At 37.6% G+C, this 22,985-nt stretch overlaps 1 protein-coding gene across 1 annotated transcript; it reads right to left on the minus strand.

Annotated features, from left to right (window-relative positions):
• Nucleotides 1–1,426: 1,426 nt before the first annotated feature.
• Nucleotides 1,427–8,278, minus strand: LOC110940710 (protein tesmin/TSO1-like CXC 5). Its single transcript, XM_022182270.2, has 8 exons — nt 7,721–8,278; nt 6,881–6,988; nt 6,598–6,775; nt 5,103–5,465; nt 4,928–5,031; nt 4,583–4,677; nt 2,874–3,239; nt 1,427–1,953 (listed from the first exon to the last, which is right to left on the minus strand). The coding sequence occupies exons 1-8, from the start codon at nt 7,948–7,950 to the stop codon at nt 1,700–1,702; spliced, it is 1,698 nt and encodes a 565-aa protein (XP_022037962.1). The 5' UTR covers nt 7,951–8,278; the 3' UTR covers nt 1,427–1,699.
• Between the last annotated feature and the right edge of the window lie 14,707 nt (nt 8,279–22,985).

Raw genomic sequence — 22,985 nt, forward strand, 5'->3', positions numbered from 1 at the left:
GCTATAAATAAAACGCTGCAGGTATGATCTCAAAAGTTACTTTTACTTCACTCTCACTTTATTACTTCTTCTTCATCAAGATCACTGTACTTATTCTCACGCTGGAGGGTGGTCACGGAGAGAACCCCCATTCTCCCCGTGGCGAGTCTAACGGCTTTCTGTTTTGAAGTAATCACCGGAGAAGAAAATCAGCCAAACCCCCGAATCAACGAGAGGATTAACCCTTTTATGCAGAGACTAAACCCCTGATCTGATTGATTCCGGTCAATTCCGATCATTGTTTCTTCACACATAAAATACTATAATGAAATCAAGTAATCACGTAATGTGTATTCAAAATCACGTAGTCACTTACTGGGTATTTAAAATCACGTAATCACGTAATGAGTATTTAAAATCCTGCAAAATTTTTTAAAGAAAAATATAGCAATATATAGCTAGAAGTAAAGAGAAAGAAATGCTCGTTAACACAGTGTAATTTTAATAAAAAAATTAACGTATGAAAAGATTATAGTCGTTTGAAAATCAAGGGGAAGTGGGTTTATAAGAGCATTCACATCCTATCCACCATTTTCCACCCTATAATTACACTAAAAACAACTACATTTTCTCTCTCCGTCTAATTAAATAATATTTTTATAACTTTATCATTACATTTTCTCTCACCTTCACTCACAACCATTTTCAAAATATATTAAAAAATCATAGAGGGTGAACAGTGTCCCTCAAATATACAGATGAACACTAACATTTTCTCTCTTCTTCACTCACAACCACTTTTTAAAATATAAAAGCATCTCTCTCAGAATTTGATGGATAGGATGCGAATGCTCTAAGTCAACAATATTGGATTTTTCTATTTTACTCTTTTCCTCACATGTTTCCATTGTTTTTAGTTATGTGAATTCTATATTTGGAGACCACTTAAGGGGTGTTTGGTGTTGCATTTTCAAAATAGATTATACGTTTTCAAAATAGAGTTTGCGTTTTTAAAACTGCGTTTTGAAAAAACATGTAGATACATGCTTCTCCAAAACTGCGTTTTGGAGACAGATAATCACTTTTTCATCCAAACACTTTTTTAGATTATTTATGTTTTACAAATGCAATAATCAAATAATCACTTCAAAACGTAATCCCAAACACCCTCTTAATCCCAACCATTAATCTTGCAAATTAAGGGCTAAACTTATCTCCTACACTTTGTACAATTCTTTCCTATTATACAATAACCTTTCTGGTTAAATATATTGTTACATTTGTCACTACTCACAATTTATTACTTTAGTTAAGTATATATTTTGTTATATTTGTCACTACTCACTATAAATATTCATATTTTTATATTATCAAAAAATCTAGCTTTTCACATTTTTTAAGCATGCAAAAGAAATTAGTAAAACAAATGTTTATTAAGACAATAGAACACAGGAAAATATTACATTACACCTTCACTGATCACTACTGTCTATGACAAACCCCATCTTAACGCTGAAAAATAAAAAGAAAAAAATTATGTTAAATTAGAAAAATAAACAATATTCATGTTAGCTTTCTAACAATAGGGAGGGGCAAAAGTGTAATTTCCAACTCTGCATCAAAGAAAAGCCATAAACAAAGAATGGCTTAATTACATAAGATGCAGGCTGCAGCTACTACCATAATTTGATGATCACACTTACTCATGCTAATCATGTTTCTATCTCTTTAATTCAAAATTTAATTTTATTTCTTTGTTTTCAAAACGAAACGGGATTTTCGAAAGTGAACTGTTATCTTCAGATGACCCCACTGCCACATTACCGGCTTGAGGTGGCAGGATTGTTGACCTTGGAAAGCCATTGCTGAAGGGTTGACTTTGAATTGTGTGTGCCGCGGTGGCGTTGCTTTCAACGACTTCCATGTGACTTTGACTTCCTGAATCGCTTCTGGCCAAGGAAGAGCATTGTGTTTCTGCAGGGTGTAAACCATGTTAAAAATAGAGGTATAATATCCTACAGAGAACCTGAGAGTAACAATGCTATGGTGAATTGTACATTGTGCTGTGAAAGTAGTAAATAATTGAAAAAACCTCCCAGAATAGAAAGTAGCACTTTTTAAGAAATTTCTAGGGGTGTAAACGAGCCAAGCTGCTCTCGTGAGATACTCGAGATCGGCTTGTTAAAAACTCGAATCAAACCGAGCTTAAACGAGCCTAAGCTTCACATATCAAGCTCGAGCTGACTCACGAGCATAAGCAAGCTTTCTATTTATATACTTTTAATTTAATCTATTAAATATAGGGTTGGGTTATATATATAGTAATAAAAAAAGTAATAAAAATAAATAACATATATCATGAAAAGGTAGGGATCCTAAAAGAAGTCCACCCTATTTGAGAAACTTGATAAGCATATATACATATATGTGTATTGTCAAATTTTGATTTATACACACATGTATATAGTCTATTTTAAACTATACATATGTATATATTACGAAAAGGTTAGGGAAAATGTGTGGTCCAGAATACTTCTCAAGTTTTTCAAATAACCTAGTGCTTCTCACACAATCCTAACCCTATCATGTAATATATAAAAATTATAATTATAAATATACATGTAAATAATTATAAATATATATAAACAAAATAATTAGATAATTAAATCAATATTAAATAATCAGATGATTCAGATGTATTGAAATAAATCATAGATAATGATGTAGATGTTTAATGTTTGAAATTGTAATAGTTAGATCATTAAATGTTACAAGTGTAATTTTACTGGGTACATTTAGTCTCATCCCTACCAATAGCTCTGCTATAAGTGAGATTTTACTGGGTATGTTTATTTGTATGTTTGACAATAACAAAGGCAGAAACCGAAAACTACCTTTTAACTCTCCTAAAGTGATGAGCTTGTTAAGGCAATCCCGAAAGGCTGTTAAGACAATCTTCTCCTGTGCAGCATAGGTTTCAGTCACTACTTGACCAGTTGGCAACTGAGAAGGCGCATCTGTAGGATTGGGCCCATTAGAAGTTGAAGAGGTGAATACTGTATCTTGTTCATCACACATCAAGGCTAGCGTTCCTGGAGACATGGGCCGCCCTTTTGAACCATCTGAAGTAGTAGTAGACTCATTCGGGCTAGTTTTATCAATCTGGGCCCCACCATCTCGCACCACTTTCTCCAAGTCGTCGGCTTCTTTCTGGTCCTGCATTTGATCCTTGACTGCTTCACTGTTTTCTCTCTGGTCATCTGTATTTTCACAAGTAAACATTGAATTGACAAGAGCAGGCCTGTAAACGAACCGAACGTTCGTGAATTGTTCGCCAACTTGTTCGGCGAAATGTTCATGAAAGTTCGTTTATTTACATTTGTTTATGTTTGTTCGTTTAAATTCAATAATTACATAAATAGTTATATTATATTTATGGAATAATGGATTTTAATAATCTCAACTGTTGCCCATTGGCCGGCAACGGTCCCAACTTCAAAAATTCCCACTGGCAGTCCCATCTTTTCACTTATTAATTTCCAATGGACCTTGATTAACAGAACCCTAACGCCGTTAGTCTCCGGTCCCCAGAAAAACGTTTTTGGCCGGAAAAGTCAACGTTTTCGCCTCAAACCTCTTTGTAATCTTATTACGCACCTTTAGGAACCTTTTCTAGTAAAAATCCCCAATTACTAAGGTCGCCGGAAGAACTCCTTTTTCACGGGAAAACTTCTTTTTGGTCGGAAAACTCAAAGTTTTCGTCCCAAACCTGTTTGTAACCATAGATCAGACCTTTAGGAACCTTTTTCTAACCAAAAACGTTTTACCAACGACCGGAGACTAACGGCGTTAGGGTTCTGTTAGTCAGGGTCCATTGAAGGCCGATATGTGAAAAGATAGGACCGCCAGTGGGAATTTTTTAAGTTGGGACCGTTGCCGGCCAACGGGCAATAGTTAGGATTATTAAAATCCATATTCTTATATTTATATACAAATATGAACACAGAAGTGGCTTTCTAACTACTTATATAAATATAACTAATTAGTAATTGGGCTTTCTAGTAATGAAAATGCACTTTCCAATGGAACTTAACATAGTTAATCTTATTATATAAAAACAACTACTTTACGTTCATTTATGCAGTGTTGCAGAAGTCGGTATAGGCGGCCGATTAATCGGCGCCTAGGCGCTAATCGGCTGTTCATCGCCTAAATTTGAGCAAATCGGCCAATAAATCGGTCCTAGTCGGTCAAGTCGGACTAATCGGACCAGGGTTTTTTGCTCAAAATCGGTCCTAGTCGGTCAAAATCAGTCCTAGTCGGTTAATTTTTTTCTAACCCTTTTGGCCCTTAACATTTAATGGATGAGGTTAGTGTTAGGGGCCAAAAGGGTTAGAAAAAAAGATGTTGGGGGCTCAAATGTTAAAAAATTCTTTTTTGGGCTGAGAGGGTAAAAGTGATATAACCACAGGGGCCAAAATCGTAATTTACTCTTTTGTAACTAATCTTATGGCCGGCAACAAAGAGGTCATATACTAACATTCTAACAAAAAGAATATTATTTTCCATCGAAATACGAGCATCAAGAATGCTATATATATACCTGCAATCATCCTGGCAGCTTCATTTGCATATACAACCAAAACAGAACAAAGCTCCTTCATATCTTCTGGTCTGATGAGATCTGCTAAAAGAGACCTTCACACAATACACAAGGTGAACGGGTCAAATGACGCCCATTTATTTGTAAACGGATCTATTTTGGTTGTGTAATTTAATCTCAGACGAGTAAAATTTAAAAAAAAAAAAAAAAAAAAAAAACAGCTAAAAGGAAAAAGGATCAGAATGTGAAAGTGTGAAACGGGTCAAAATCAGCCAAAGTCTAATTAACAGATTAATTGGTTGAATTTTTTTATTAAAGGGAAAGATATAGTTTTACAACATATACCTGTATGTAAATTTTGAAGGACCTACTGGTGCGGCATTAGCAACACGTGGGCCGGGAATAGAAGACGAGGAAGTAGAAGGGGCAGACGTTTTGATATGATTCGCCTGTTAAACAACAAGTCAAATTCAGAGTCAAAGTCAACTATTTAACAATTGACTGACTATGTACACAATACCTGTTGAAATGATGCAAGCCTGTGATTGGATGAATCTTTTTCTAAAGGCGCACCGAAGAATAGTTCTTGGGCTTTTCTCTTCCTGGAGACTGGTGGAGAACCGTAACCGGAGGTCCCAATCGCACCGGTGATGGCGGCATTTGCTGCTTGCTGAAGATATGCAATATTATTGACTGAATCTCCGTGAAAAAGGGCTTGTCGTTCTTCACTTCCTTCGAAATTCTTGCAATCCATGCATTTGCAATTCTCTGAGCACAAAATGTTGGCTTGAAAACACTCGCAGTATTTCTTTAAGCATCCGGATTTTTTGCAATGGCATCCTTTGTTATGCTTTCCCAATACAACAACTTCCCCAGCCTCTTCCTGAATACAAAAGGGATAAAATGCATCAAATATTGATGACATCATTTAATACAGTGCCCATAATAATACTGGCTCTTGGTAATGACTAATGACCAAAAATTTAAATGCTTTGACTTTGTCACTTTTGTAATTACAAAAGACCATAAAAAGGGTTTCTATAAAGAAAGACAAGTACAAATAAAAGTATATTTTCATTACTCGCAAAATGGGTCATAGAGGCTACGCATTGAAACAAGTTTCTAATACCCACATAAAGATTTTGTTTATTTTATATAAACAGTTGATCTATGCAGTTAAAGCGGTCCAAAATCGAATAGCGGTCAAGGTCCGCTATATGATATATAGGTTATAGCGGTGGTATAGCGCTGATATAGCGGTAATTTTTATACCATGCATAATTTATGTATTTATATATATATAAAAATATATCTTTAAAAAATATTAATAGTAATATCAAAATTCATAGTAATATCATTCCATTATCAAAAACCCGTTGCAAATCAAATACTAATAGTAACTTTGAAGTATTTTATATTTAATTTAAGAATTAACACAATCAAACACTGTCACTGCTATAACCGCTATAGGCCACCGCTATAGCGGTATTTAGCGCCGCTAATAGCGGAACCGCTATAGGCCACCGCTATTTGGACCGCTACACACCCTGAGGTCCGCTAACCGCTATAGCACCGCTATTGACTGCTTAGCAGTTGATGCGTTAAATATGTGGAAAAACTGTGCTATTACAAAAAAAAAAAAAAAAAAAAAAAAAAAAAAAAGTTGTAAGCATTAAATGTACACTTCAGGCAACTTTCCACCAGTTTGACTAACTGAAAGAATTGTTTGACACGTTAAGAATTAACCACGACCCATTCGATCCATTCACAAGTAAATGGGTTGAAAATGCCAACTCAAAGCGAGTGTGAGATGTCTATTTCACTAACGGAAAAGTAGAACTAACTGACAAATCACTCGTCATGCAGTAATAGTTAGTTTAGTAGACAGAATATATTTTTCTATTTAGATATTGTTGACAATCTCCTCCTGTGTAAACATGTAGCAATGTTAATCAAATAATTGTGAAGGTTTTTACATGTCAATCAAGGAAAAGACTGTAAACTGAGAAACTCACTCTATTATCACGATTTCCATGTGGGCTGCTAGCAATTTTAGGCCTAAATGCATTTGGATTGCGATCCAAGGTAGTTTCAACAGCCTCTTTCCTAGCAGGCTCATTTTCCACATTGTTATGACAGTTAACACAGTTGCAACCATCACAGTATATTCCGGATGCAAAACATTCACAATATCTGACGGACCACACGATGATAAATGTGTATAGCGTCAGAATGTAGAAAATTGATCAGGGATTACCAACATTGTGCTTCATTAATTAAGTAGATATATATACTTACAGCTTCAAGCATCGAGAGTGTTTGCAGTTGCATTGCTTTTGCTTCTTTGGAGTACCATCCTTTATTTCCGCATTTTGTCTTGGCCGTGCTTTTGGGGACTCGATTTTCCTGAAATGGCAAAATAGTAATTTTATTATAGTTAATAGATATCGCTGAAGCCTTTTTGTAGCAGAAAGTGTATTGGCAAGAATAAAAGAGAGGCTATGAGTTAATAGCAAATCGTTCATAATGTAGGTTATACTTTTACATTATAATTTATACACAAAACAAACGTCATCGTATGCAAAAAAAAAAAAAAAAAAAAACAGGGTATCGTCATTCCCAGTAACATAAGATAAAGGTGCATTCACCTTTTAAACGGAATTAGTAAGAAAAAGGAAAGATTTTTTAATTGTTTAAGAAGTTTTCTTGTGAAAATAGTTAGCAAAACTAATGCCTTCTCCCATCGAGTGATCATATCTCTACAAGGAAAAGTGAATAGTCCATGTAAAACATGGACTGCTTGAAGGTTATATAAATGAATTCACACATCAACAAGTTGAAGAAATATCATAAGCGTAACGTAATATCGGTTAATAATCTCATATAAAAAAATATGATTAGTTACTAAGGCAGCATAAGCGAATAACAAGTTCTATATCAGCACATACATCTTATGGGCTAACCATAAAGCATCTTACAAATATACTAAGATTGTGTATTGATTCAAGAGTTGAAATTAAAAAAAAAAAAAAAAAAGACTTAAATAACAACAAATTAATTTATTTCAACCTAAAGAAATACCCTTCAAGCTCTAATTACACATGAATTCAAGACCCTTAATTAATGCAAAATACTTACACAGGCCTTAAAGGTGGTTGCTGAAGAGTGGTCATAACATGAGACTGCTGCATCGATGTCATAATCGGTATTGGATGTGGCTGTTGCATCGCCGGTCCCTGCAAAACACCACTAGTCACGGTAGCACCAACACTATTAAAATCCAGCTGGCGCGCGAGCTTCTTAGCCGCCGGGATATCCGTCGGAGGTAAATTCAAACCCCCACCCCCACCCCCTTCACTCTTCTCCATTCTAACCTACCCTATTTCAAATTCCCCAATTCAGCCACTATTCGGATCAAAAATCAAAACCCACATGGACAATCATCAAATCGGTCTATTCCTCAACTCCAGCAGCTCAGATTCAGTGATTCGCAACTCCAATTTGTGAACAGATTCGGCTAAATCTTGAACAAACGCACCGTGGATCCGCTGGGTGTCGTGACAGCATTCGAAGACGTGTGTGAATAGATGAAGAATCGATTGATTTTGATGAAGAATCGAAAAGGGGGAACAGAGAAGCAAAATAGAGAGAGAGAGAGAGGGGCTTTGTTGTTGTTCCTCCCTCTCTTGAGCTTTTGAAATTCAATTTTTCTGAATATTTGATGGTAAGATTGAGTTTTGGTAATCTAATCGGATGGTTGAGGGTGAAGTATGTGATCGGATGGTTGTAGTTTGTAGGGGAGTCAATGGGTAGTTTTGGAACGTTGATTGGTGCAACTAGTAATGCTTTTGAAATAGTAAATTGATGATATAATGTAAAGTGGGAAGTTATGTGATAATTGGTGAAAAATTGTAAGGGTGTCTGGAGTGAGCGGTAAAGGAGTGCGGTAAATTCGGTTTGCCGAGCGGGAACATCGCCGCCGACCTCTTTACCGATCGGTGAGGTTGCGCGGTGAGTGATTGCCGACGCGGGGAGAAGAGAGAGAGAGAGTGAGGGAGCAGGAGAGAGAGAGAGGGAGTGTATGAGAGAGAGGGTATTGTGGGGTGGGGTCCATGCCATCTCTCAACCAATCACACTTTTTTCCTTTTTTTTAAAGTTTACCACTTCACCAAGTGTTTAAACCATTGCCAACAATTTTCAGCAAAGTTTAAACACTTTTGACTGATTGACATGGCGCGCTCTGATTGGTCGGTTTTTTGGTTTGCCACTCCAAAGTGTTTAACCACTCCTTACACCCTAAGTGAAGAGCTTTGTGTGTCATAAAAGGGTATAATCACAACCCCATCCCACATCATTATCATTACTCAATTATTAATTTTTTATTTTTTGTTATTCATTTCTTGATTTATAAAATTAAACACCATTAAAAAAAGTAAAAAAAACATTACAATAAAATTATAGAAAAACTCGAAAACTCAAAGATAACACTTTTTTTCGCTTCGCTCCTTTTGTTGTATCGCCATTTGCAACGCTTTTCCAGTTAGGTGACTGTGCGGTTTTGAATAAAATGCAAAGTCTTTTTTCTATTGTATATCCCGTATAATCTCGGTCACTTCCCGGTTCTCTTGCATACGTTGAGCCCCTAGGTCGCGTATGGCGCTGGTTCATCACCAAAAAGGCATTAGTCAAGTCGGACCCACCGACGATGACTCCAGCCTCCTCGATCTTGCACCGCTTCTTCTACCGTGTGGTCATGCTAGCTCTTCCGCCGGCTCATCCGCCCCAGCCTCCACGGTGAATAACAGATTAACATAGTTTACGTCCGTGTTTTAAGCGTCGAACGTTGGCGTTTCGGGTTCAACCGACTCGGTAGTTTTCGATTTCTTTGACGGCCTTTTATTTGCCGACCGACCCGAAATAGTTCCTACCGTGGTAGGGACGTTGGCCCATTTGAAGCTATTACGAAGAATTTGCCAACACTTCAAGTAGGGGAAATTCCCTTGAGCGACTTGATATTCTATTAAGGCGGCCTGCATAATGTCCTCGTCGTTATGGCCACTTTTCCATCTGTTTTTACCCATTGTTAAACTGATTGAAAATTTATACATTTTTTGTTGATATCGGTCCACTTGCCTGATATTGAATCCAGTAGCCAGTAGTTCTCCCCTACCTATGAGCCCGAAAAATAGTTCTCGGATTCGGTTCCAAAACACGCTTTTATTTTAGTTGTTTGCTAGAAAATGCAAAAAAATAATACAGAACCCTTTAAAAATTTTAAAAATATTACCTATTTCGGGGTCCTCCGACACGTCGAGCCAAGCTCGAGTTAATGTGTACTCCTCTTTATCATCCCATGGTTGCATGTTTTTTTCGTTTGGGTCTCGGTTTTATTTTTATGGTTGCGTTTGGTTTTGTTGCACCTCCTCTACTACCGGTTTTGTTAGGACCGGTTTTGACTCCGTAACGATTGCGAATCGAACGTGTGACGTGCGGAATCCGTACACGAACGTGTCCGAACACATGAGAATGTAATATAAACGGTGATTCTATTGATAGATCTGAAATCGTACAAGAACCTGAATCACGTGGAGCACTCTCTCTCTAGCTTCTCTCTCTAACACCAGAGCTCTCCAAGTCTCCAAATGGCAAAAGTCTCTAAAACTAACCCTAACTCTTCTATTTATAGGCCAAGGCTTATAAGGAAGTTCACCTTATTTACAAATATGCCACCTTGCCTTTCTTATCTAAATGTAACAATATAAGGCTAGTTAGAACAGTTTCTCGGTTTCTTGCTACGGATCGTATTGACAGAGGCGATAGACATAAATGCACCAACAGACTCCCCCTGGATATTGCCGCAGTCAATCCGTAGTCAAACTCGTAGCGACGTGTCTTTCTCTCTCTCTCTCACTGCTTTAACACGTTTTCATCAACGTAGACTCCCTTTTGCTTGAACAGAATCCCGTAGATCTGTCTTCAGCTTCAGCTCCCCCTTTCTGTAGACTCTTTTCTTCAGCAGGCTCCCTCTTTCATCAAGCTTCTGTGCTATTGGGATCGACACCTGGCTTTCCGAATACAAGCTCCTTCAGGATAGTTTCCTGGCACCTTGAATGCACGCTTCCTCTTGCGTTGATCTCGTCTTCAGAATTCCCCTTAGACTCGGCTGTCGGGATCGTAGTCTGGTACAACATCTGCAAATCTCAAACGTTTATAAGTAACAACTATTTGAACATCCAGGATTAATGTCCTGGCTTCCTCAACATATGCTAAAATATTTCGACAATTAAAGCAATTTCGATTTTCCAGGAATCGTAGCCTTGCTCTATTAAACTTTCTAAATCAAGATCTTGGCTCTAAGATATAATAATATGAATATATCCAGAAATACTTGATTCACTCCCCCTATCAACAATCTTCATAGATTTGACAGTTTTAGCAAACAGAATCGGAAACTGGCTCTATTACAGATTTTAACAATATGAGCAACCAAATCCCTCAGAGTTAATCATCCAAGTCCAACTTAATGACCTTGGAGATATCACAAACTGTTTTTTATTTTTGATTAAAAATTTAAGTTTCAACTTAATGAACTTGTTTTATTTTCAGAAACATGATCAGCATACTAAATTTTGAAACTCAGCATTCAGACATCGGTTGTCGAAAATAAAGCAGAAATCAAAATCTTTTTGTATTTTTCTGTAATGAAATGCAGTAAAGAAATATCTACAGACAATATTTTTGTTTGAGTTGCGTCAGAGGATCATATCAGTTTTTGACAATCACTAGCACCGTTGAGCTTTAAACACTTTAAGTTCTAAACGATTCACTTAGATTGTCAGTATATTGATCCACTTAAATTTTCACACAAACTTCAATTGCATCGAGATACGAGATTAGTGTTTTAAGAACTTAAACTTATTCGCGTGTCCCACCTTAGAATATACTCCCATATCAAAATTCCCTAGATTCCGTCTTACAGGTGAGTATACCAATTTGATATCTGTATCTGGGTTAGTGCGAGACCTTGAGAGCTCAGGTATGAACTTCCGTTCAGTTAAAGAGATGAAGGCTCGACTTTAGGTGTGTTCCCTTTAGGAAATCTTTTCTTCAACTGCAATTGATTCATATCTTTCGATATTTTTCAATTTTTATGCAGAGGGTAAGCTTTTAAAGCGCATAAAGTATTATACGAGATCTAGGCCACTGCTTCCGCAAAATCAGAAGACAAAGTATAATACCCCAGATATCAAACAGTATAAAGACCTAGTATCTCAAAATCAGGCAATCGCTCAAACAAGATTTCGAGGGTTACCCATATATCCGAGAGATGTTCCCCACGAGATAAGTAAAGTATTGATATTTAGGTTTATATCTCGAAAACAATCTACTAAGCGTGTAAAAACCTACTGGCATATCATCAGTGAGACCGTTTATCACATTAAAACATTCCATTTCTTTAGCGTACTGTGATTGTCTACTGATGTACTATCATTTCCTCTTTTTACACAAAACTCGTTTTGAATTTTATCATGTTTTTGGCTTTTTCAAATTTTCTAATGTTTTTGTATTTTCTGAAATTTTCTTAGTCCCTTAAATTCAAAACCATTAAAGAAAATTTGACAAACCGATGCTGATAGCTTTGTCTCGCTATCCATTTTCTGCATCTCATGCTCTGTTTTATAGAAAATATAATGTACCCCCATGATTTACAACACATTGATATTTTACAGTTTGAAAACCGTTTTTCAATCTTGTGAAATTAATCATGTTTGTTCAGCCGTGAGGGTTTCGGCATATTCACTCAACATCTATTTGAGTTTTTGAAATTTTTGACAAAATTTAAAAAACAAACATATTTTTTATTTTTTTTTAATTTTTTTGACAAAATAAAAACATATTTTTGGTTTTTAAAATTTTCAATTTTTAGGGTTTTTGAAATATTGTTTATTTATATACAGAAACAAAATCCCTGTTTAACCATTGCAGGGACTAGCAGCCTTTTCTTCTCGTGCCAGGCTGCTCCGACATTCTTCTTGACATTCAAATTTCTTCGGAAGCACCTGCACATTCAACAATTGAATTATTTGAACAATTTAGCCCAGGTCTGTTTGACCTTAGGCATTTCAACACAATATGCTTCATTCAACTTTGGAAAATCTTTGTCATTTTGTACAAAGACTTTTTCAATTTTAGCATCATCTACCGAAGTTAATTGTTTCTTAACAGTCCATGTTTGACCTTTAGGAGCACCTCTTTTGTAAAAATGTGAATCTTTTTGAACATTTTGATTTTGAACAACAACTTTTGGTTTCCAAAACTGGTTTAGTTTTGTTGCATCAACTGTTGTTTTCCAACTTTGTGTTGTTCTAAATCTAGGTGTCACAGGTTTCCATGTTTGTTGTGAGTCAGCCTTTGACATTTTCGGCTTCCAAGTTTGCTTTGAATCAAACTTGATTGACTTATGATTCACAACATTAGACTTCTGTTTTTCAACATCACCAGATTTCTTTTTCGTCTCAACACCAACAGATTTCAGATTTGGACACTTGCGAGCAAGATGTCCTGTTTGATCACATTTAAAGCATGTTCTTTTTTAGACATCTTTGACCTGTTGTTATTGATTTTTCTTTTGAGCATAGAACTCTTCATTAGACTGTCGTCTAAATTGGAGTTCTTTCTCTTCTTCAGAACTTGTTCCGTGAACAAAATTCATTTTTATTTGATAATTTGGCGTTTCATTTTTATTCCAACTTTGTTTCTTCTTATAACCCAACCCAGCCTTCATGTTTTTCTTCTTGAAACCAGGTTTGTTATAAAAAGTTTTGTGACGTTTTCCAGCAAATTTTGGAATTTCAGATTTTTCAATCTCAACCATTTTGAAAACTTTGTCAATTTTGTCTGAAATCACATTCTGAATCGGGAATACAATATCTAACAATAATTTGTCTGATCCAATCATGGTATAAACCAATCCTTTTGAATCATTATTCAATTTTTTCTCGGATTTTGAGTTTTTCAGATATTCTTAATGAAAACTTCCTTCATTTTCATCATGTGATTCAGATTTACCTGTATCAACTGACTCTTCTTTCAACACACTTTCAACGACCTTACCTACCACCTCTAAATCACTAGAATCATCAGATTTGGAATAGGTTACGTCAATGTTATCTGACAATTGATCTACCAAGTTGAAAGCTTTTTCGGCCTTTTCATCATCATAAAATGCAAACTTTTCCGTTGAGGAACTTGATGAAACTCTGAGCTAATACCTTTCTTGTTTTTCTCAGAATCATCATCACCCGGTTAAAGATTGAAAATTCTTTCAAGTACATATGATGATGCATGATAACTATGTAACTTGTTGTTATCCTGTTCTAAATCAGCTATTTGACGCTTTAGCTTAGCAACATCCTCAATGTACGAATTGACAACTTGTTGCTTTATTGAATATTGTCGCTTAAGCGTATCAGTTGTTTCAGAACAATATTTCAATCTGGATTGAACAAGTTTCATTTGACCTTTCACATTTTCATATGACTCTTTTGTAATGTGATATGCCAATTTTATTGAATCGTATTCCTTTTTCATTTCTTGAAAAACATTCTCTTTTTGATCACATTCTTCTGTCTTTTTCAAAACATTTTCTTTCAAAGCTTCATTTTCTTTTTCTAAATTTTTACATTTTTGAGAAAGTTTTTCGTCATTGTCTTTCAAAACTTTTTCATTTTCTAACATTTCTTTGCATTTATTTTTAAAAACTTCTTCGATTTTAGTGAATTCAAGATCTCTTGTTCTGAATTTTTCATCTTTTTCAAAACAAACTCTGCACGTTTCCATGCATTTCTTGCACTGTTCAACATTTTTGTTTATGATCTCAGAATCAGAATTTACCTCAGTGATTGGCACTTCGGTTTTTACTTATGTCTGTGCCTGATCAGTTTCACTCTTCATTTCTTTCTCACCAATACCAGCACCATCATTCACTTCAACCGAACTTTCCATCTTCACTTCTTCTTCTTCTTCTTTCTTCTTGTCTTGCTGTTCTTCAATAACAGCTTTTTCTTCAACAACTTCTTTTATCACTTTCTCTTCCTCTTCTATCTTCACATCCTCAACTTTCACATCTTCGACTTTAACTTCTTCAGCAACTTTCTTCAAATCGTTCACCATCTCATCAACATTCTTCTTCAGTCTCTCTTCATCCCTCTTCTTCAAACTCGTGGTCATCACATCACGAATTATCTTGTCCAGCCTTTTCAAATAGGTTTTATCTTTCGCAACATTCGAATAGTATTCGCCGGACAAAGGGATTACTACAAGAACATCATTGAAAACCACTTCTTTTCTGTGAACGACAGGATCACCATTTATGTTGACATATCAATCTCTCTTCTTGTCGTATCTTCCACAGTACTTTGCATCTTCGTATTCTTCTTGCATTTTCTCAATCCTGCATCCTGCAAATAATCTTTCTCTTTCGGTTTTCTCACTCAGAATTTCTTCTCGACTTGTCTCCTTAATTTCAGCAACAAAAGCATTATGTTTGTTCAATGCTTCCCATTTGGCTTTTGCTTTGAATCGTTCATCAGCAATATCATTTACTGGAAGAACTTCACTCCAGTCAAACCCTTCGTCATCTTGAATGACTACACATGCTCTTGATTTCTCTTTGGGATTATTTTCGATCAGTTTCGGCTCTTCTTTGCTACGGTGGTAGATCACCTTTCGGTAATAATCATCATTGAAAGGTTTCTCAGTTTCGTCAACTTCAGAGTTTTTGCATTCTCTTTTGAAATGACCTTTTTGCTTACATCTGAAGCAGGTCACTTTGGATTTGTCGAATCCCAGCTTTGTTGACGGACCACCTATTGACTGCTTCCTAGTAATCTCCATATATCTCTGTGCTCTTCGAATGCAACTTGCTAATCACCAGCGTATGTCAATGAGTTCCATTTCTGCTGGGTCGATCTGGTCATAGTCTTCCTTTGTCAGTTCTAAGTTTCCTATTTTCACAGACACTGGACCTTCATATGACTCTAGCATAGATGCCAGAAAACTCATTTGTTGTTTTACTGCATTGATGCTTATAGCCGGAGAATTCTTTAATTTCAAAGCAATGTTGCAGAGAACTTCTTTAGATTCTTCAGGCTTTGCTTTTGTAGAAGATGAATGATATCCTGGATTGTAGCCTGATGAGCTTTTCTGTGGTTCTTTTGACTTTTCAACACTGAATCCCGTCTTTGGTGATTCACCAACTTTCACCGAAGGTGTGTTACCTTTGTAATAAAGACCACCATTCTGTTGATGTGAAGAACTGCTCATCTTGCTTTGTTTCTGCAATTCAAGTTCATGACTTTCAATTTTTTCAATCAGCACATCAAGAGTAATTGTTTCATATAGCACATCATTTTTCATAATAAAAACAAACGTTTGCCACTGATCAGCTCGTGGTAACGCTTCAATTATTTTGTCAACTACTTCTTCTCGTGTTTTTACTATCCCAAACCTATCAAGCTCAATTTTTAGATGACAAAAACGTTCAATCATTTGCCTCACTGACTCTCCCTTTAAGCTATCAAACAAATCAAATTCCTTTTTCAGTAAAGCAATTTTGTTCTTTTTAATTTGTTTGCCTCCTTCAGCTTTAACCCTTAACGCTTCCAAAACCGATTTTGATGACCCATCATGATTTAACAAAGAAAATAAATCATCTCGGATAGATTGCTGAATCAATGCGATCATCTTCTGCTCATATGAGAATTTCCGTTTGTCTTCATCGGAAAGATCATTGAGATGGATCTCTTCTTTCTTGTCATTGATCGGTCGACTGTATCCAAACTCTAAGCAGAACCAGCTCTCGTGAGCATATGCCTTGGTCCAGTTCAGGAATCTTTCTTTCCACCATGTATAATCTTCTATATTCTCAAGCTTAGTTGGTTTTGAATAGGTTCTATAGAAGTTATCATGTTTTATGTTGTCATTGATCATTTTTGTTATAGATTTGGGTGTGACAGTTGAAATCTCAGACGATTCGGATGTAAACGCGTTGTAGAACGTGTTGCAAAATTCTTTAGCCATGACGTTTCTTGTTTATCACTTCGAATATCACCTTGAATCATCTGAATACAAACAAACAAACAAACAAACAAACATAATCAGTTTGAACACTTATCAATTAATGAATCAGACTGGTACTCGAACTGGTGAATGTTCTGTGCGAACTGAGTTTGATGCGAACTGAGTTCACTTCGTGTGAACTTCTAATGTTGTCAGTTGATGTGTGTAAAATGCAACATATAAATTACATCAAATAAGGCATAAAACTAACCCTTTTTAAGTACTAATGTTGGAAAAAGAGTGTTTTTGTCTTCCTTTTGTATTTTCAGGATTAAATGAGCTCAAATTAACAAAAGAAGCAAAAAGACGGCAAAATCTAACATAAATACAAGAAAAGGAACATAAGTGGATTGCCCGACCCCTCGACAGCATCCTCCCAAGCAAAACAGAGAAGGTAGAAGACTGAACACGCCCCGTGCTCAGCCAGCACGGGGCCGTGCCCAAGAAGCAGCAGAAAAGACAAACCTATAGAAGCTTCTATTACCCACCACGGGGCCGTGCCCAGTGAACACGGGGGTGTGGCGAAAGTACTGCAGGTGCATTAATTGTAATTGCGAATTACAATTAATGAGGAGAGAGATTGTCAGACGGGCACGGGGCCGTGTCCAGCGGACACGGGGTCGTGCCCAGGCTTCTGTTCAGCCTATAAATAGGAGTGCTTGGTTTCATTGCAACTCATCCCTTGGCACACCACCTCTCTCACACTTCATCCACCACCCACCACCATCACAACACCATCATCCACCACCATCATCCATTGTCCATCATAGAGTGTGTGAGTCGTCTCGGGATCCAAGATTGATCGTAAGAGTTCTTGACAATCAAGGCCATGTTTGCCTAAGTCTCTTACATCACTTGGTGAAGACAAGTGTTTAGTATAATACTTTTTATTTTTAATCTTTTGCACTTTTTATTTGGTTTTGTATTAATGACTTTAATAACTAGTTGCTTATGTTGAAGGTGACTTTTCCTTATCGTTTGTCCGTGGTGTCTTGGCATTATTTTACTGTCTATATAAAATAAAAGATTTTCACCATTCATATCTCCACGGTCTATATGGAGGTATGTTGGCTACCTGGTCGGGGTTAAGGGAACGGTTTGGTAAGGCTCTTGCCCTTGTTCAACGTTTAGAGGTCCTGCAAGGGACCTGGGTCAAATTTAGTAGGATCTCCTTCAATACCCATAGGTATTGGATGGCGGGGATCCAAACTCTTTGACCCCCTCATAAGTTAACTACTATTAATACTATAACCCGGCTATTTAGGACTGTATCCCTGCTGACTCAGACTACTTAGTCGAGGGTAACGTCACCTTCAAAAGAGGGGCCTACCATAATTTGCATTAATAACTTAATTCATTATCTTTCAATAATCCGACCCTTTAGGATTGTATCCTTGCTGACTCAAACTACTGGGTTGAGGGTAACGTCGCCTTCAAAAGAGGGGCCTACTACAATAACTAAGATAATCTCTTAAACAAGTGCAAAAGTGCGAAAATAATCAAAGGTTATACTAATACACGAGTCGGATCCAAGTGATTCATCTTGTCTATCTGTTTTTATTTTTATTTTTATTTTTCAGCATTTAGTTAGTTTTATTTTCTTAGTTTTAATCTTTTCTAACATTTTGATTTGGTTAGACGTTGAGGATAAACTGGTACTAAAAGCTCTTGTGTCCTTGGGCGACCTCGGTATCTTACCAACACTATACTACGTCCACGATGGGTGCACTTGCCCATATGTGTGTTTAGTGTTAGTAAATATCGTGTTTTATAAATTTAAAACTTGTCTAAAAGTGTAAAAAGGGCTTAAAATATACATCTAAAATATAACACACTTCACGCACATCATCAGTCTATGCGAACTGAACTAATTCCAAAACTTGTGAACTTATAATGACTTCGTGCGAAGTGGGTAACTAATACAACCTGAACCTACTTTCAAACTAGTTGAAACTTTGGTGCGAATTGGATTACAATTCGTGCGGACTGGTTCAATCCGGTGCAATCCATGTGAACTGAGGAACTCAATCCGTATGACCTGGACCTTTTTGGTGCGAAATGGACCTTTTTGGTACGAATTGGAGTCAAATTATGCGAAATGGACCTTTTTGGTGCGAACTGATGACACATTCACACGAACTGGATCCTTTCAAACGAATTGAACTTTGTTTCAAACGAAATGGACCACTTTCAAATGAAGTGGAGTTCAATATGTGCGAACTGATTTAGAACTCAATCCGTGCGAAGTGAACCTCCAAATGACCAACTCGTGCGAACTGAGTGAGTATCCTAAATGAACTGACAACTTTACGAACGAATTAGATTTCTCCTAAACGGCTTTGAATTAATATTTGAAACTTTATAGGGTTATAGATCAGGTATTTTTGCACATCATATCCAAAAATCAGCAATTTTGGACCATAAAATCTTGTGTAATTTGGCTATTTTCAGTTAAAAACATGAAGATATGAAAAAGATGAAGAAATAGATCAAATCTGATGCAATTTGGATCTGAATTTGATGAAATCCTGTACGAATCTGTGTGAATGATCCGTCTAATCGAGCTCTTGCTCTGATACCACTTGTTAGGACCGGTTTTGACTCCGTGACGATTGCGAACCGAACATGTGACGTGCGGAATCCGTACACGAACGTGACCGAACACACGAGAACGTAATATAAACGGTGATTCTATTGATAGATATGAAATCGTACAAGAACCTGAATCACGTGGAGCACTTTCTCTTTCTAGCTTCTCTCTCTAACACTAGAGCTCTCCAAGTCTCCAAATGGCAAAAGTCTCTAAAACTAACCCTAACTCTTCTATTTATAGGCCAAGGCTTATAAGGAAGTTCACCTTATTTACAAATATTCCACCTTGCCTTTCTTATCTAAATGTAACAATATAAGGCTAGTTAGAATAGTTTCTCGGTTTCTTGCTACGGATCGTATTGACGGAGGCGATAGACATAAATTGTGACAACTCGTATTTTAGATCCGTCTCTTGTATTACGTGTTAACTTGTATGAACATTGCGTGACTAGTTGATATGTGTGTTTGCGTTGTATGTTATGAATTTTATTGTGTTGCATATTTCTCTCGGCCCAACCTCACTCGCAAACCATGTACCCAACTCGAGACCTCAAGGGCGGCCCAATGATGGGTTTGGCCCACTCCAATCACACGCATAACACTAGGACTTGGGGTATACTCCTCATTGTTGCAAAACACTAACACACACACCAACCCTAATACCTCTCTCCCTCTCTCTCGAAGTCTCTCCCCCTTGAAGCCGGCAAAAGCCCCCTTGCTCACTCGAGACCTTACTTGTTCCATCATCATCCGGTTAGTGTATGTTTACCGATTTCATGTTTGTTGATATTGAGATATGCATGCTTTATGTGGTGAATACGGTTAATGATGTTATAAACTGTTAAGGTTGATATGCTTGAAATCGGCTCATTGGTTGATGTTTATATAACTCGAATGGATCAAAAACATGTTAACAGAATTTATGTACAGATAAACTAGGGTGCATGCTAGTTTAGAATCGGTTGGTTTAAGGATCCGATTGTGTGTTTCGTATGATGATTTGGTTAATGGTTATTGCTTAGATCATGATTAGGGATGGTAAATGATTATGATTGCTGTTTTGGTTCGTTTGAAATCATGTTAGAAACTGTTGATTGATCTGTTGTGAAACTGCCAAAGTTGTTTGCTAATGTTACGGAATGATTAATGCTGTAAATTAGGAAGGTTGTTACATTCCTGATCTCGACACAGATTGCGAGTCGAGAACTCCTAGTCTCGACTCGAAACCATAGCGCCGACACAAACAGCACAACCCGAGACCACGGTTGCGGGTCCGGTTGCGACTCGAGACCGTGTAGTCTCGACTAGTACATGATTGACCCGAGACCTCCTTGTTGCGACTCGAGACCTTGAGGCCAGCACAACTCGAGACCGCACTGTCTCGACTCGAGATCTCTAGTCTCGACTCGAGACCATTAACACGTGCACACTATTTTGGACTTTGCACTGTTACGAGCCCAACCATTTGGGCCGCATACTTGGACATTGTTTACGTGACTGATCTGTTGATTGATCTGCCATGATTATACGTGTATGCTATGGTCGTTACTTGTGTACAATACGTGTAGAATATACGTGCAATACTTGAGTCAAAACCTGACCTGTATGGTAACCCTGTTAGGACGTGGTTGACCACGCTTAGTTCAAGGAACCTTTTGTGTATCTGCCGAGCAAAACCAAGGTGAGTTCACACAGCCAAGGCATGGGGTTCCCGGGTTGGGAATGGGTTGGAAGTTTTGAAATGGATAATTACTCATACTTACGCTATTGCTATACTATATACCATCGTCCTCAGGTTAGTCAGGACACTCACGTAAAACCTACGTAAATTAGTATCTACCACTGTCTCCCGGGTCGGGAGGACACTTACGTAAAACCTACGTAAACTCATACCTACTACTGTCTTCCGGGTCGGAAGGACACTTACGTAAAACCTACGTAAACCCCACGCGTACCACTGTCCTCGGGGAAGGGCACTCACGTAAAACCTACGTGACCTTGTACGTATTCCTGTTCTCGGGCTAAGAAGAACACTCATGGTTATAGATAGTCTAGTAAGTATAAACATGGGAAGCCCCCATTAGTAAAGATAAACGTGGGAATCCCCCACTAGAAATAAATGTAATCATGGGAAACCCCCGCTAGTAATACATATAATCAGGGAAAACCCCCCTCTAGTAGTACATACATACATGGGAAGCCCCCACTAAATGAATATATGATTTGATATTACGAACTTACTTACTGTGAACTCGCTCAACTAGTAGTTGACTCTCTGCTGCATGCCTTGCAGGACCTTAGGTACATATGGAGCTTGCACATGGAGGAGCAGGTCGTTGTGGGACATGGATCATGGATGCCATGTTAAACGTTTAAACATTTGAACTTATGATTCACTTTGGGTTTACATACTTATGCTTCCGCTACTCAAATTATGTTTTGTTTGGTTTGAACATCAATTGTATTGAATTGGGTTTTACGAACTACTTTAATTATTATACACTATGTTCAATATGATTGATGGCTTGATCCTGGTCATGTCACGCCTCCAAGCGGTGGTACTCCGCGTGTGGATTTTGGGGGTGTGACAGATTGGTATCAGAGCCATTGGTTATAGAGAACTTGGTTTTAATATGGGAAAAACATTTTTATTAAAACCAGACTATAACCAGAACAGTGCTCAACGATCCACAACGACACTTCGCTCCACGTGCAAGACTCAACATCCTAGGTAATATGGTTTATGTTTATATTGCCTACTTGCTAAATTACATAGAACTTTGCTCGTAGTATGCTTAAGATACACATGACACTATTGTTTGAGAACACTTGTGTACTTACTCTCTTCTGTCATCGCACTTTTCGCGAACCTCTCTCACTGTGTCACCTTTACTATGAAGATCATGTCTGGACGCGTTAACATGACTCAAGCCCAGTTGACGGCTCTCATTAACGAACAAGTTGTTGCGGCACTTGCAGCTGCACACGCAGGAGGTATACCCTGCAGTCGTATCTCACACTAGGGTCTTTAGATCCTACACTTTTAGACCAACTCTTGTGTTTAACTCTTTCCTATTCGTACACAATAGGTCAACACGCACCACAACCAGTTTGCACTTTCAAGAACTTCATGGACTGTCGTCCAGGCACATTCAGTGGCACGGAAGGAGAAGTGGGACTACGCCATTGGTTTGAGAAGCTCGAGTCAGTGTTCGAGATGTGTGAATGCCCTGAGGCTCGCAGGGTCAAGTACGCCACTGGCACGTTAGAAGGAATTGCGCTAACTTGGTGGAACGCGCAAGTTCAACTCCTAGGGTTGGCAGCTGCTAACGCCACCCCTTGGAACGATTTTAAGGAACTCATTAAAAGGGAATACTGCTCACGTGACGACATCCATAAGTTAGAGGTGGAGTTTTTCAATCTAAAGATGACGGGGTCGGAGATCGAGGCCTACACCAAGCGGTCAAATGAGCTGGCCGTTCTATGTCCAACTATGGTGGACCCACCTATCAGGTGAATTGAGTTATATCTCAAGGGATTAGCGCCAGAGATTCAGAGCCACGTGACATCGGCTAATCATAACAACATCCAGGATGTTCAACGCCTAGCTCATCGTCTCACTGATCAGGCAGTGGATCAGGACAAGCTACCAAAACGTATCAGTGCTATTACTGCTACCACATCAGCCGCT

The sequence above is a fragment of the Helianthus annuus genome, chromosome 5 (assembly GCF_002127325.2).
Source record: "Helianthus annuus cultivar XRQ/B chromosome 5, HanXRQr2.0-SUNRISE, whole genome shotgun sequence".
Taxonomy (NCBI): Eukaryota; Viridiplantae; Streptophyta; class Magnoliopsida; order Asterales; family Asteraceae; genus Helianthus; species Helianthus annuus.